The sequence below is a fragment of the Gavia stellata genome, chromosome 16, assembly GCF_030936135.1.
Source record: "Gavia stellata isolate bGavSte3 chromosome 16, bGavSte3.hap2, whole genome shotgun sequence".
In the NCBI taxonomy this organism is placed as follows: Eukaryota; Metazoa; Chordata; class Aves; order Gaviiformes; family Gaviidae; genus Gavia; species Gavia stellata.
Genome location: NC_082609.1, coordinates 1479017 through 1495549, shown reverse-complemented (window position 1 = coordinate 1495549; position 16533 = coordinate 1479017). Strand labels below are relative to the sequence as shown.

General features: G+C 50.8%; 1 protein-coding gene across 3 annotated transcripts in view; it reads left to right on the top strand.

Moving 5' to 3' along the window:
* Positions 1-16533, top strand: part of ARHGAP26 (Rho GTPase activating protein 26) — a 151788-nt gene that overhangs the window by 101126 nt on the left and 34129 nt on the right. For all 3 annotated transcript variants that reach the window (XM_059825154.1, XM_059825153.1, XM_059825155.1), the window contains exons 18-20: positions 784-943; positions 8767-8905; positions 14424-14577. In XM_059825154.1, the coding sequence (XP_059681137.1) occupies positions 784-943; positions 8767-8905; positions 14424-14577 (453 nt within the window). The remainder of the gene's footprint in view (positions 1-783; positions 944-8766; positions 8906-14423; positions 14578-16533) is intronic.

Sequence of the window (16533 nt, the reverse complement as noted above, 5' to 3'; positions counted from 1 at the left end):
GCTGAGCTGGAGCAGAGGACGTGCCCCATTAGGGCTGCTGATGCTTTGCACCACTAAGACCAGGGCCCAGACCGGAGCTACTCCAAAGTAAACCCCCAAACAGACGTTAGGCACGGTGCCAGGTCCTCAGAGCAAGCTGTTTCACTTTGCTGAACTGATCTGCTCCTGCAATACTCGCGACTGTAAAAATAGATGGAGATGACAGGGAGGAAGGCTCGAGTGCCGGTGCGTCCCTGGGAGAGCGGGTGTCCATGTCGGGCAGATTCCACGGCAGGGCGGAGAAGGGCATGTGTGCGTGCACGTGGGTCTGGGAGTAAAGCCCGATCTTCTCCTTCCAGCCTGTTTTGGTTGCGCTGGATGGGTCTGACCTCTGGTGCAGGCAAAAGCTTAAATGGGTGAGAAGGAATTGGGTTTTGGAACATATTAGGTCACTCATTCAGTTGGAGAGCAGCGTGTGTCAGAGGTCCAACAATTTGTTTTTAGAAGGGTTTTAAGCATTATGATTCAAGATGTTTTCCTGGGAGTGGTTTGCAACATGAGACTCAGTGGCCAGCATAGCGTCGGGGTTTTATGGGATTAGTCAATTCACTAGGGCTGAAAGGTCTCTAGTAACACAATAGTTAAATTTGTACTTTTCCACATGGCTGAGCCTTCAAGGAGCTCACCAGGAGTGTAAAAAATGTACACAGCTTTGTGCCAGCCATGAGGCAGAGAGGGGGTTTCTGTGCAGATTAGTTCTATCATCACCTACTTTTTTTTTTTTTTTACTTTTTCTTTTTCCAGAGTTGCAAATAATCACAAGCAGAACCTAATGACTGTTGCTAATCTGGGTGTGGTATTTGGGCCAACACTGCTTCGACCTCAAGAGGAAACAGTCGCTGCCATTATGGACATCAAATTTCAGAACATCGTGATTGAAATTTTAATAGAAAACCATGAGAAGGTAATGGCTTCACTTGCTTCTTTGCGTGCAATTCATTATGAAAATGAATTCGTCTCTCTTTACAAACTGCAGCCCCCTCTCCCAGGGTCCCCCTCGCTCCCGTGGCCAGCGGCACGGAGGGGTTGTGCCAGGGAGGGCATGGCACCTCCCAGGCGTTCCCACCAGCCATGGACACGACGCGGTATATGGTGTAGAGGCTCCAAAACTGACGGTTCTCGGGCTGTAGTTGTGTAACCAGCACTGCGGTAACCAGCCTTTTTTACGGTCACCTCAGTGTGAGTCGGCATGTCCGTGTCTCCATTACAGAAATCCCCCTTTCTTTCCCCTTACATTGTTTAATAGGAATTTGTCCATAGTTTCAAGAGAGATGAGCACTGAAAGAAACTAGTGCAAGACAAAGGCCTAGGCTGGCTTCCTGCTTTTCTGACTAAATCCGGGTTTATTCAAGTACTGGCTTTATCTACAACGTTGATCTCCTAAATTATGATGCATTTGTGTTTGGCGGCTGTAAGGATGCTCTTTGTCAGTGGAGCGGAGGCGGCTCGGGGCGGCCATGGTGCTGGCTGTCCCTCCCGGCCGGCTGTGTGGGGTGGCTGCATGCAAACGGCGGTGCTAAAAAATGCCATTTTCTTCTAAATTCAGACAGTTCCCTGTTTACAATCTTTTGTTTGTCTGGTTTTGGTTGGAAAGAAATAACTGATTTGCGCATTCAGGCTGCAAAGAGAGAAGTAGCGGCAGGCTTGCCCCCGGCCGGGGCTGCCGTGGCAGGGTGGCATCGTGGCTCCGGTGCGGGGTTTTGCTTGTAGACGTCTTCAGCATAAAGGGTTTCTTGTGGGTTAAGGTGCGAGGCTGAGCCTCCGGTACGTGCGGTGCAGGCAGCAGTCCCGGGCCACGTCTGCATGGGGCTGCAAAGGGGCATCAAAAGCTCCGCCAGCGGGGATGGGGAGACAGTGTCTGCGGTTCACATAGTCTCGGAAAAATTGCTTTCACGGGCACATAAAGGCCATGGTATTTATTTAGGATGGAGGAGCTATTTTCTTCTCCTCCACATGGAATGTAATGGCAATGATGGCTTAATTACGAGCTGCTGTGCAGAGGGGCGTGTGAGCAGCGGTGATGAACCTGCGGTCGTGGGCGAAGCCCAGCTCCCCCAGCCCTGGTCGTGCGCGGAGGAACCGGCATAAATCCTCATGTTGGCCTTCGATGGTCACCTCCGTCTGTCTGTCATCACTCTGTCGGTGCAGAGGAGCATTTACCGCCTCTCCCTGACTTCTGGGGGTGATGAGCTCTTCGGCTGTGCCGCCAGCGTCACGAACAGCACGGCATCGCTGTGAGCGTGTTTTATCTCCCTTCCCCTCGCTGTGCTTTATGGAGCCCTTCCCTTGCGGGCCCTTATAGAAACATGTCTTTAGACGCTGATTTTTTTTCTGCCTGAACCGAGTCTCTTGCTGTGCCAGCCGAGCCCTCCATCAGCTGGCATCTGTGGAGGAATCGATGACAGATTTCTGCAGCGATCACGTCTGGGTGGGCTGCAGGGCTCGTCTTTGCTCACCAGCCAAATTATAGCTCCTACCCCACGGTAGCCCAGCGCTTCGATGGCTCCCCCTCCTTAGAAGTTACTTATGGCACCAGCAGAAGGGTGAATCTGCAAGTTGGTTACGTACAGTCGTCGCCAATTAATTCTGCGGGTGGGTGTACCTGCTGCACGGTGTCCGTCTGCCCGGGCCGCTCGGGTGCTGCGAGGGCTGAAGTTGCAGGGTGCTGAGCTGCCCTCGCAGGGCTCGCAGATGGCGAGGCACAAGGATGCTGTGAGCGAAACGCCTGTGAACCCATGTCCCCACTTCTCCAGGGCTCTCGGGAAAAGATCCTGGGAAGGAGGGAGATAGGAAGAGGTAACTCTGGGAGAGGAAAATCTCTTAAATGCAGTGTTAGTGCCGGTTCAGCTCCCACTTTAGGACTGTTTTGTTTCAGTGTATTTCTTAATTTGAATTGATTCGAGCTCATTGAAGGTTCCCCACAGGAGCTGCCGTAGGTGATTAGCAATATGCAAGTTGCCGGCGCTTGCGCTGCTGGTGCTTTATATTGTTTTACACCGGTGACTCACAGACACTGTTTATGATTAAGTACATTCGCAGGGAAAATGTAATTGATTTGAATGGTTCCTGGCAATCAGCAACTGTCTGGTATTACATTATATTTCCCCCAGGTAAGTGGAATGCCTCTCCTGTCAAAATTACTGTTGTCGTTGTGTAACCACAAAAAAAAAAGGCAAGCTTGGTGATGACATCTCTTGGTCTGAATAACTGCTGGCAGCTTGTTTCCACGGTCGCTTCAGTAGGCTTATCTGATTGCCAGGGCAGTTGGGAGGGTTTCAGGGGGGTTAGTCAGCATTCCCTGCTCGCCTGCCTGCATTTGCAGTCACCCCACCTGAGATTTGGCTCATCTTCCACCTGAGATTATCCCTGGGGAAGGATATTTGTCCTGAAGCCATAAAAGTATCAGAGAAGGATGCTGCAGGATACAGTGACGATCATCCAGTGTCTTCACTGATTAAGAGGAACTTGTGCTCCCTTCAGCGGTACCTCCGGATTAACGTGTGCCCTGCGCGCGCGATGCTTCCGATGTGCCTCGGGAGCAACGTGCAGTCTGGAATTGTAGTCAGCAAAACAGGGACTTTCTGAAGGTTCCCGGAACAACTGGTAAATTATGGTTTGCTCTGTGTTGCCAGAGCGTCCGACACAGACCATTAAACCCTGTGTGTAATCCAAAAAGTGAAATCGTTTCTGGAGATTGAACAGGTTTCCAGGTCTTGGATCCAAATTGTTTGTTATGCTCGCAATAACAGCAGTAAACTCGGAGATGTTTTTTAAAGCTTCTCAGACACGTGCTGCTCCAGAAGGTCTCTGCGCAGCGAGCTATCGCAGCCCTTGCGTTTGTCTTTGTGATTGCAGCTGCCACGGGGACCTGCTGCACTTCGGGTGATCTCCCACCGGTTGTGCTGACACCAGCTCTTCTGGAAATGTGGAGTAGCGTTGGGATTAGAGTAGGATCGGAGCTTGGGGAGGAGGGGATGACGGCTCCATTTGCCTGCCAGATGTTCCAATGCAGCAAACAGGAGCCCCGAAAAAGCCGAGTGGGAGCAACATGCCCGGCTTTTGGCTGCCCAGCGCTGCCCAACGAACCAACAAAATGGCAAATTGCTACTTAATAAGATTTATCCATTAGTGATTCTCAGCCTTTTCTGTGTATGTTTATAAATACAATACATTAAGGTAATGTGTTATAAGATATATCCTGATTATATATCATTAAATGGATAAAATGATTTTTCTCCTCTGGGTCTGGATGTTGCCATGACAGGCAAACCAAGAGTCCATTCTGTGCAAAAAAAATAAGGATGCTGTGTTGTATGCCTCGTTACTCAAGTGATTGCCATTTAACATCGTATTTCTGATTTAAAAATCAAAAGCCAAAAGTAATATTGAAATATCAGTACATCTGACAATTGCAGATGTCCATCCGTTTTCTTTTCCAAAGCTTAAATTTTTATAGCTCTCTGGAAAAGGCCATTGTTCTGAAGTGTTACAAAATTAAGAGATCGATTTACTGTCTTGATGATGTTCCCTCCAGACGAAGGATGGACCAGGTGAAATGTTAATGCAGCCGGTATTGAAGACAAATAGGAGGCCAGTTTATGCAGGGAATGACACAGACCCAAGCACTAACCTCAGTAAGCGGTAAGGACCAATACCAGCGTCACAGCCCTCAGCACCTCGTCTTCGTTTTATTCTTTTCTGGAATTAGCAGAAATGTTTAGCGATGCTGTTGGCAGTGGTTTTAGCTGGTCCTCATGTAAGACTTTGTACCACTGACATTTTGAACATCACAGCAGCTTCATATTCTCCAAGCTCCCGTGCGAGTCCAGGTGCATCTTTGTGCGTGGGACTGCACCAGGCTGCGGGCCGGAGCAGAGACCAGGGGGTGGATCTTTGTACGCTGCTACATCGCATCCCTCTGACTTGGGAAGGATACCTCACCTGCCTGTAATAAAATGGGCATAATGGGGTAATTAACGCCAAGCACGAGGAGATCCTCCAGTGTGTGCCGGGGTGCGGGGAGGGAAGGAGGGCTCTAACGGAGGGGGCACCGTCCCCAGCCCCGCCAGCATCCCCAGTGCAAGCGCGGGCGGCCCGGCAGCGGGGAGCAATTCCTCCGAAACCCATGGAAAGCAGGCGTGCCTCATCCCTCTCCTTGCACAGAGCAGGCGTGGGCGCTGGGGACACAGCCCCGGTCCTTGGTGCTGGTGATGGGGCCGCGGGCCGGTCTGTCTGGACGAGACACAGGATGAGGGATGTGGCAGCACCTGGATGTGTTTCATTCAGAGGTTTCATTCAGCCTTTTAACTACTGTCTGAGACGAGGTGCTGCCGGGTCTTTGCCGTTTTGCAGGCAGGGGAGAAGGTGGTGTGGAGCCATGAAATTGCCACTTGAATCAGGCTGAGCGAGCGAGCACGGTACGGCTGTAAATGTGATTTATGAATCCTGGCTGCTCCTCTCCCACGCTGGCTATTAAACTGTCTCTTTCTCCCCGTTAATTGGACTCTGTGACGGGGAGAGCTATAACACAGCTTTGCGCAGTGAGGAGCATGTCTCGGCTATTCTTGTTAAATTAAAAAATGAAACAAACCTGAGAAACTTTCCTGTGAGGAAGAGCGGGGGTTTTGTACAAGCGATGTCTGAGCTGAGGGAGATGGGGTAGGAGGTTTTGGTCCAGCAGTGCTGGTTTCCCTTGCTGCTGAAGAGATCTGTGCCGTTTCCCAGTACGTGATAATGGCAAAGTCACATCTACAGTGAGCTATTTATCTTACAGTTCTTGGGGTCTCTCCTTAGACCTTCAAAATCAGCATTGTGCTTTTTTACATGTAGTTGTTAATTGACTTTTCTCCATTCTGAGCGGCTAAATTTAGCCTGTGTGCTTTGTGCCGCTCAGAGGCGGCAGAGAGAGCGGCTTTTAACAGCCCTGCCTCCAACCCCACGTTGCTTCTGCTCCCCCCTCTCCGCCTTCATCTCGGTGGAGATGCCGTAGGGGGCTTGGGGCACCAAGGAGGCTCGTGGTTGAAGACCATCCTGGAGAAACGCTGGTGTTTCTGCTTCATCAGGAGGCTGCATCACGCTGTCGTCACCGCGGCGTGCTGGCCAGAGCCGCGGCTCTCCGTCCTGCCGCAGTGTGGGCCATGCCGCCGGGGCAGCGGGTGTTCCTCTGGGGAGCTCGCTGCTCGCGGGGTGAAGGGCGCTCTGGGAAGAGGTTGTGGCTTGATAAAAGAAGTTTATAATATAGGCAGAAGCGTATTTACTGAGCCCTTGCAGTTGTGTCAGTGCCCGAAGTGCAGGCTGTAAACCCAAGGGCTCAAGTGGAGCACGAGCACGTCGGAGCCCGCGATGGGAAGGGCAGGCGGGAGGAGATGGTGGGGGGTGTGTGGTGCTGGGCGCAGGCTGCCTGTCCCCTGCCTCCCGCGCTGCCTGCACATCTGCCCGCTTCCGCGAGCGGGGCCGGAGAGCGTGCGGCATGCGGGTCGGTGCAGGCCATCCGCAGTGTGGATATTTGGGCTGATTGGGCGTTTTAACTGAAATATAAAGTTGGTTATGATAAGTTGGAGTGTGCAAGATCTCAGGTGCTGGAGCATTTTAGTAAAATTGTTTCATAATGACATTCCAGCTGCATTTAAAAATGCAACCTCCTTATAAGCTGAGGCTGGGTTTAGTCACTGACTTCATAATTTAAAGGCATATATATCTTCTCTTATTAAAGACCAGAAAAAGGAAGCGAAAACCTGGAAGTTTATTTTCAAGTGTGCTGTGGGAAATCATTGCATAAAATACAATTCATAAATCAATACTTTTGTCTTGCTTGATTTAAGTATTTCGTTATATTTCCCAAGTAGAATTTACTATTGAAAAGCAATTTGAAAGCAAGAGCATGTTAAGGCAGGCAGTGGCTGTGCTGGGTATGGGGAACGGAGCCCAGGGCAGGCAGGGTGACCCTGGTACCGATTTCGGCCCCCGTGCTGAGGATCCTGCCCCAGAGGAGCTGTATTTAGCAGGTAGAGCGAAGGGCTCATGGCACGGGTGCCAGCAGCCGGGACAGGCACCTGGAGCACATGCAGCTGTGTAATGTTTGAGCACGGTAAGCAATGTGCTACGAATAGCCCTTCTAACCAGGACCTGCGCGCTGGCCTGAGCGCCAGTGCCTGCGCCGTGGAGGGCTGGTGGGGTGCAGGGAGGGCTGGTGGGGTGCGGGGAGCAGCGTGCAGCAGCCTTGCGAGGGCTTGGGGAGCTGCCGACCCCCAAATTCCGTTGGGGAGCCTGGGAAACAGCCGCTTTGGAGGTGGGAACAGCCGTGGGCAGGCGCGCGCGGGGAGGAAACGAGCGGTGCTGCATGCAGAAAGCGCAGCTTGGGCTGCTTCTCCCTCCGCTAATCCGTAAGCCCAGGAGGAATGTGTGAATGAGCTCAGCAGAGCTCTCCAGGAAGGGCTGCAGTAGGATTCCATAATCCATCCATCTGTTTCACAGCGTGCCCAACTATGCATAGCCAGATTCAACTGCTCACTTGATCGGTGCCGGTGCCGGTGCCGGGCCCTGCCGTGCGCACAGAGTTTTGCACAGTGATTCATCGCTGCTTCCTGCGCCTCACCCCGTCTGCGGGCTCAGAAGCCGAACCTGAGCCTGGGCAGCGAGTCCCTACAAATAGAAAGGTTGGGGAGCGATGTCCTTAGCTACGAGGTGTTTGATTCATTGAGAACGGTTCATTAGTTCCTCTCCGAGGGCCGTAAGTACTGCCCTTCACACCCGCCTCTTCATGCTTTTGGGGAGAGACGCGACATCAAAATTTTTGGCTAACGCGCCTTGGCTCTTTAGCATTTATTTGTGGAAATCAGCATGGAGGGTTTATGTGGATGTGTGAGGAGTTTGTTGTTGTTACATGAAACAACCCAATTAAATGCTGGCAGCCGCTCCCGCTAGCTGGCAGGCGGCATTTGATGGCTTTGTGCAAGGCAAGGGCTGCCGCTGACCAGCGGCGATGGCCGCGTGCTCCGGAGGAGTCACCCCGGCGCTGCGGCGGGCAGCGAGCTGCCTCTGAAATACGGTTTTCCTGTTGGCAACCCCTGGCAGCACCGGTCGGCTGTCCGGCAGGGGCAGGTCGAGCAGGGAAAGCCACTGAGGGATGGTGGCTGATATACTCGCACAAAGGGAGACCTGGAGAGAGCTTGTCTGAGCCTGGGGTTCCAGAAAAGAAACAATAAATAACCAAATATCAACCACAAACAAAACTGCTGCTCTTCAGGTTTCGTGCAGTTTTAAAATTCCATCCCCTTGAGAAAAATGTGGTTACGCGGTTTTCTGACAGCTGTGGCTGGAAGTCGCGAACACTTTCCCAAGCTGGTCAGCATCAGCGGGCGCGAGGGCGCTGAGGGCCGCGCTGCGGGGAAGCGTGCGTAGGGACATGCCCATTTGTCTTGCCCGGGCACTCTCGCCTTCACCTGCTGGGCACCATGCACTCTGGAAAACTCAGCAGAGTGCCACAGTGTCAGGGTTCTTCGCATCGTGCAACGTGCATCTTGGGTGAAGAATAGAGAAAAAGAGAGCAGACTGGGTGGGAGTATGGAATTTAGGAAATTGTACCCAAAATGTTGCCTTGTTGAATGCATGTCTTCCTTGGACGCTGCTCTGCAGAGCCGTCGCAGAGCGGTGCAGACCAGGCAGGTGGGCAGCTGTTCTGTTCGAAGGGGTGATGCCAAAGAACAACTTGTTTATTATTTTTAACAGATATTTAACACGGTGCCAGAGACTCCACCATCGAACTCGCAGCTGCTGTTATCTCGCAAGAAGAGCATGGACTCGAAGCCGCCCTCCTGCAGCGAGAGACCCCTGACGCTCTTCCACACGGCACAGCCCAACGAGAAGCGTAAGTGTGCCGAGCCACAGCTCCCGGCTTTCCCACTTGACAAAGTTTTTGCCATAATCGTGACTAACAGATTGTAATTCCCATGCCATTCCCATGCAATTTTACTGATGTCAGTGGAAGAGACGATTCCCATAACGGGACCGGGTTTCGGTTTCCTCTGCTGTCATGTTGATGGGGAGTGTGAAGATTGCCTGACACCCAAGCCCGTAACCAGCGGCTTTAAATGAGGTGGCATTAGCACAGTATAGAGTGTTGCTTCCCCACCTGACGGGCCCCTGCACATTCCCGTTCTCATGTTCCTCGATCCCCGTCCTCGCCGTCATCAGCTGCCGAGATGCGCTCCTGCACGCGGGGCGCAACACATGCGGCAAGGGTGGACACCCGCCTGCGTCTCCAAAAGGCGACCCTTTTTGGATGCCCTCAGGCACTTTGCCTTTTACAGACACAAAAGCTCAGCCAGGAGGTTCTGCGTTTTTCTGAGGATTATGTACCACGGCAGTTTAAAAATGAAGATGATCTTTCCATTTCTGCCACTAATTGATGCTCCAGATATTTAGGTGAAAGAGTCAGTGCCCCATCCCTACTCATGGAGTGGCAGAAATGTGTCTGCTCAGGCTGTTGCTTCACGTTACAGCGTAAGCCCGGTTCCCAGCTCTCCTGTTGCTCCTGGCCACGCGCTCCCAACCCTGGGCTGCTCCTGGAACTAGCCAGTTGCACAGGGAACGGTCCCAGTTTGCTAAAAAAGCAGGAGAGCAACCTGGTGAGCAGAGCAAGTGCTCAGGGGCTCGGCTTGCTTTGCTCGGGCGGGTGGGAAAGCACGGGGAGCGGGGGAAGGCTGGAGTTAACCCGTCTCCCCAGGACTTAAAACTGCGGGGTGGATGGAGTGGTTGCTGTGTACTTTGCTGACTCTCAAAACGTGTGGGCTTCCCTGCCTCTGATTGAGTTACCGTTAATTATCAGGCGCTCTCCGATCAGAGGATGTCATAACGATACACGTGGGTTTAAGGAAGCAGTGGTAGCACCAAAGCCTGCTCTGGAAATAGTGTATCACACGACTCTCCGTGGAGCCTCAAGTATCAAAAGCTGCTTTTGAAAAATTTCAGCCTAAGTAATTTATTTGCTGCTAACTAAGCAGTTGTTTGTTAGACTCTAGAGTCGCCCGGCTGCCAGAGCCTTCATGTACTGTCCTCCCCTTGCCTAGAAGAGGAACTGAGTTCATTTATGTATTTCTGCATTTATTTCTTCCCACAAGAAGCAATGTTTTCTCAATTTTGCTCCTGACAGTCCGTGGTCCCCTGTGTCTATGGGAAGCCGCTACCATTTTATTCAGTGTTTGCCTTCCCTGCTGCACGTGTCAGTTGAGGAATAATGTGAGGTTTCCTTTCTTACCGGTCCAGAGACGGGCCGAGGCTCTAAGTCAGGCTGAAGCACGAGGCCTTGGACCACAGCTCGAGCCGAGCTGAGTGCCGCGTCTGCGTAATGCCCTGAGCTGTGACAGAGGAACAGCTCCGCTGGGACACAGAAAGAGCTGGCACCGTCGGCAGCTCCCCATCGCAGAGCGCTGGCTGCGCCCGCGTTTGGTGGAAGCGCCTCTTTCCTTTGCAGGCGGCTGTCTCGGGGTGAGGGACAGGGAGCCCTGAAGTATGTGGTCACTTTGGTGCCTCAAAAAGTGTATTGGAAGAGGTAAAGGCGGCTCAGAGGAGCCCCAAGCACAACGGGGACACTGAAGGCATGCTGCAGGTGTCGTTCATCTATGAAACAAAGACATAATAAGATCTAATAGCTGGAAATTGAAGCTAGACACATTCAAAATGGAAACAGTGCATGTTTTTTAAGACTGAGAGCAATTTAACCATAAAAAGAAGTGAAGTGGGACAGTGAATTTTCCATTACTTGAAATCTGTTCATCGAAGTCAAATATCTTTCTAAAATTTTCACTAAAATTCATCATGCAAAGCTGTGTGTAAGTCAAAGATTATAATGTTCAACAGGCAGAATGCAAGAGAGCAGATTAGGTAATTATAGTGATTATTTCGTTGTTAAACATTCACATTTTTGTCCACAACTGACCCAGGAACAGAGTGGATATTGTAAAACAGGTGTCGTTAACACAGCAAATACACCATTTTGTTCTTTATCAGTTCTTCATTATAAACAGTGTTTTGGCACTTTGCTCGTATTTTGTTATGCGGAGTGCTTTTGTCATCACTTCCGTGGTCCCTGTGGATAACTGTTATCGAGGTGCCCTAGATCGGGTTATCAGCCAGAAGCTGTGGCTCAGCTGTCTGGCGAGGTGTGGCGTTCGCTGGAGGAGAGCCCGGAGAAGCCGGAGGCTTCGGTGAGGCTCCTGCGGCTCTGCCTGACTTACTTTCCATTAAGCGTCACAAGGGTTTGGGCAAGTGGTGAAAACTCAACCTCACTTCGGCGTGTTGCTGCTTCTTGAGCCGGGAGAAAGGGAGCTGAGACTGGCTGAGCAGTTCAGCGATGGGAGAGTTTGTTGTTTAGCGAAGGGAGGACTGCAAGAAAGGACGAGTCCAGCTCTCCCTTAAGCCCTTCCTTTCCAGCGAGGTCGTTTCGAGGCTCTTGGAGAGAAGTTGCTGGTTTGGTTTATTAACGGTAGCTCTCTCGTCATCGGGAGCTGGGCCACGGTGCCAGCAGAGAGGAGACACAGCCAGGACCTGGAGCCACTGGCAGGGGCCAGGGCTGTGCTGCGAGGGGGGTGTCGGTGGTCTGCAACGCGAGCGTGGCCGGCTGTGAGCCCCGTGCAGCCGGCTGTGACCCCCCTGCACCCGGCTGTGCCGGCGGGTTGCAAAGTGGCTCTTCAGCTTTCTGTGTGACAGAGAAGAAACGCTTTAGCTGATGGGCGGTTCTGCTCTTGTAGCTGTAAGACCAAGTTAAATCTCACAGCAAAGAATCCTTCACATAAGCTTTTAAAAACATGAAGCAAAATACAGCATCAGCCTTTTAAAAAGGAGGAAATAAAAGAAAGCAAGAGTTTCAGATTCTGCCCTTCCCCTTTAGATGAAACACTTCCAGTTTCTTGGCTGATATGGACTTTAATTCAATATTGGCTGGTAGCTAGCTCTGAGATTAGGCAGACAATTGACACTGATTTGTTAGGCTTACGGAGCTTATTTTCGGACTTCAGCCTCGGGCAGAACATGTTTGGAAATAATAAGACGTAGCGTTAGACCAGACTCCAGCGGCTCAGGTCCGCGCTCCTCACAGCCTCTGGTCGGGCCGTTCGGTCCGGTGGGGCTCCGCGAGGGCAGTCCCTGGGCTTGGCCACCTCTGTGCGCTACCGGGGTGCTCTGTCACGGCACTGTGAAAAACCTGTACTGGCAGATGCAAAAACAGAGGCGTGATCGGGGCTTTTTGGGTCCGTAGGCAGCTGAATTTCTCTCTTATTTCATCTGCTGGCTCCCACGTCTGCCTGTCAGTATTTGTGGAGGCCAGCGCTCTGCTTTCCTTCACTTTCACCTCTTCTGATCTTCTGCGTAGATAATCTTTTTCATCACAAAGTGCTCCTGCCTTCTGAGTCCCAGGGGGGCTTTCGTGAGCTCGTAGCTTCGTACCAGAGGACCTGCCTCTCTGGGGAAATCACTCTTCTTTATGAGCTTTTCTGACTTGGTTTAGGGAAGGCACGGCTTGTCGTTGGAGCCACTGTACGGCTCAGAGCTGACGAGGTTGTTTGTAATTTCCTTTTGGCATGTCAGACGGTGGCGAGTTGGAAGCCACGGCTGGGCAAAAAGTCCAGCTTGATACCTCGGAGGAACAAAGGAGGGGACAGAGAAGTGTGTGTGCTGCTTGTTCCCTTGGTGGCTTATTGGAGATCAATAATCTCCAGATTAATGAAATGCAATTTCAGGAACTTGTTGACATGTGTTGACATAGTTAACACGTCCTTGGCTTTGGCTGATCTCTGGAAGATAAGCTCAACCTGAGCTAAACCCGGTATTAGCCCTGTCTCGCTGCCACACGGGGGCTGGTTTTGTCCAGATACCAGGAAAACGCGGCAGCTCCAGCGAAGGAGTGTGACGAGGAGCGCTGGACTCCGCTCTCCCCCCTCGCATCCACAAACCCTTTGCTAGTGTAGGCTTTTCTCTTTGAGGCGGTAGCAAAGAGTTGCCACAACGCCATGCTCCTCTGCGCCTGAGACAAGACGACTGCCAAGCTGTTTTAGAGAAGTGTAGGTGGTTTCTTTCTGCTGCATGTTCAGGATTAACTTTTCATATATCCCAGGAGTTCCTCTTGCACTCTTTTGTCCTTCTTTAAATGTGTACGGGATACGGAGGAATATTACGTGTTCTCCTTCTAATGCAAGCCGAGGTGCACAATTTAAAGAGATTGAGAATAAGGGATTCCCTATTACTATGTGCTTTTTGGTAGTAACTTGATCATATTAGTGTGCACTGGAAAAATAATTTCTTTGAAAGATTTATCGTTAAAGTAGGACTCATGTTTTCCAGCAGACGCCTATCTTTCAGGAAAACATCATCACAGAAGTAGCAGTTCTCTGCAATAGGGCTGCTTTCCATGCCATCAGTGATGATAATTGCTTCTCACAATTACAATTACTGCTTATACGGAAAAGGCATCTTATGAAAATGAATTAATGTGATTTTAGGTAATTCGGCGTAGAGCTGAGGAGGGAGCCCATGCTGCGGATGTCGGTTTAGGATGCATAATATTTTCACTCCTCACTGCTGAAGTTACACAAATAAGGGGGAAATCTCTTAACAGACTATGCTCATGGGAAACGAGAAACTCTAAGAAACCTCCAGACTGTCAGCAGAGCGGTGCCAGCGTCTCCCCGACGCAGCACAGCCGGCACTGCGGCAGGAGCAGGCATGAGGCACTATTTCGGGTCAGATGTAAAGCCAAGTTTCTGACCCAGAGCTGTTCTGTATTTTAGAAGCGCTGAGCTGAAATGGAGCAGACACCCCATCCCCTTTCTTCCTATAGACGTGTCCAGAAAAAATCGATAGTAGTTGACGTCAAGTCCTAGGCTGAAGCATTTTTTGCTGGGATAAACTTTAACTGAGTGATCTGTCCTTTTCTTGTTCTAAAATGTTATCCTGCTCTGTCACACAGATGCTCAGTCCCTTGGCAGCTGATTTCAGTCACAGAGAAATCCATTCCTGTATGTAGTTTGCATTTTAATTTTTTTCAGGTTGTGTGGTACTTTGGATGTCTTTGGGAATATAAAATATTAATGCCTTGAGAAAAATGAGTATTTTCATACTAAAAATGGTATTAATTTAAGATGTAGCTGCATCTTTAAAAAAAAAAAAAGAGTACCTGGTATTTCTTACAGTTTAATGTATAATACGTAGAAAACATGACTGTAACCTAACTGCCTGTCTTCTGGGGTCTGGTAAGATGCTGCCCGATGCGTTAGGGCAGGGCTTGTCACTGGGAACGCCCGATGCCTTTGCAGCAGTGTGCTCTTTACTTTTGTATGCAATGGCAGCTGTGAGTGATGGCTGATGATTCTTGGGTTTTGATGTTTTTTTAGAGGAGAACAGGAACAGTATCATCAACTCCAGCCTGGAATCCGTCATCTCTTCAAACGTAAACAGCTTCCTCAACTCCAACAGCGCTCCCCAGCCCAGCCTGAACTCAAGTGATCTTGAACTAGAAGTAATTAAACCCAACAGGCCAAATTCACTGTAAGTACAGTGGTAATTAGTGTTTTAGAGGCTCTCCATCCTTAATCTTTAATCAGGGCTGTTTCTTACTCTGAATCCCAGCACTTTGTTGAAGAATACAATTTAACATTTTAATTTTTAATGGGCGCCTAGCATGTGCCCTGCATTTTTAACTCGGTCTAAGCGGTGGAATTGGTAACTGGGAGTTGTATCTGCCGGTGAGTTTCAGCTCTGATTACTTTGCACATGTGGAATATTTTTTGAGCAGAACTCTGCATTGCTGCTGGAACTGCTCGACCCGTCTGGTGATAACTCCAGCAAACACAAAGGACTTTTCTTCTCAGTTAAATTCTATGACTGTTGTCAGTACAGTTGATCTCCGGCCAAATCTGTGCCATTGCTTCTGCTATTGCTTCCTTCATCTGGAAAGTTCAAGGGAAAAAATAGCGACCTTAGCAATGACTCCCTGGGGACGGCCGAGTTATTTATGAAGTCCCCTGAACTTGACACAGCTGAGCCCTCGCACCGATGGCCGTCTCTGCTGGGGGAATTTCCTTCCTGCCGCGGCTCTGCCGGGCCCGATAGCATTTTCCCACAGAACCTCCCCTCCTCGTACATGTGAAGATCGGCTCAGATCTTCAAGAGCTGTTGCAGTCCTTGCAAGCCGAAGCCAGTTTTCCCCCCAGCGCTCCTCGGCACGCCCTTGCCCGTCCCAGCGGATCGGCCGGGAGGAATGCTGCTCCCGCCACAGCAGTTTATGGCCTCGCCGTATGCGGTGACCTTCTCAATTAAGGGAGACCTTCCTTCCCACCCCTCCGGTCCTCCCACAGGCTCCGAATGCTTCCAGTTCCCACTCAACTGTAGAAGCCCCCGGTCCCTTGAGAGTAGACGGTGACATTTTTGCTTCAGCTGCTTTCTTCTGGTTGTCAGCGGAAGGATTGCTAAGGACTTGAAATGGAAGAGTGCCAGGGCGGGTACTGGTAGAGGTGGTGAAACTTGTTGCTGTTGGCTTGGTTGACAGCAGGAGTTGGGGTTTGGGGGGGTCTGGGGTGCAGCCCTCGCCGTCAGAGTGTGGGGACGGCTCAGGCCCCTGCCTGCAGCGGCTTGCGCGGGCAGAAAGGTAGGTGCAAAGCAGGCAGCCCGCGCTACCGCCCGCGTGAGCGTGTGTGTGAACAGAGGACAAGCTCTGCCTTTCATCCATCCGCTCTGCCTCTCTCCTCACCATTACTGCCACTAAACCCGTGAGCTGCATGAGTACCAAACCAGCCCGGCCTCTCGCCGGCCTCGCCCAGCGTGGGCTCCGGGAGCGGGCTGGGTAGGGCTCAGCTCCCTGCCGCGCCTGCTCCCTGCGGATTTACCTGCTGCGAGAAAGCCGCCTGCAAGGAGTGTTGTGGAGGCAGAATAGAGCATCCAAAAGGTAGGACGCCTCTAAATTAAGGCTGCATGTTACGTATGTTATGTACTGAGTAAAGATGCGTCGATGTCTCATGCCCATACTGTCAGTTGAAGCTCTGGAAGTCAGTCACATACCATTTCCCTAACAGGATGTTTTTAGTTTATTTATCCTTCGAGGGGAAAAAAATGATGTGACTTACAATACAGCAAGGTTTGTGAGCCTGAGTCTTGCTGTGACCTTACAGGAATTGTTTGCCAAATTCGCAGTTTTTCAGATCCCACGAGTTGCCTCTTCCTAATAATTTCTTTTTTAGAGGAAATCATAAAGAAGTTCAGTAGAATAAATCAGTTAAAGCTATGTGGGGTTTTGGGGAATGGAGGCATCTTGCTGTTACTGAGGAATTAAGTGAGCAGACCGACAGTGAAACCATTTGCTTGCCACCAGTTAAGGGGCCTTTACAATTCTGCAAAGTGAAATAGTGATTAGCAGGGTAGCGTCAGCAGCTCTTACGGCTCTGGCAGTTTGTGGCATTTGGTAGTCTTCCTCAAATCCAGTGATTCTGTGATAATTTTTACACATGC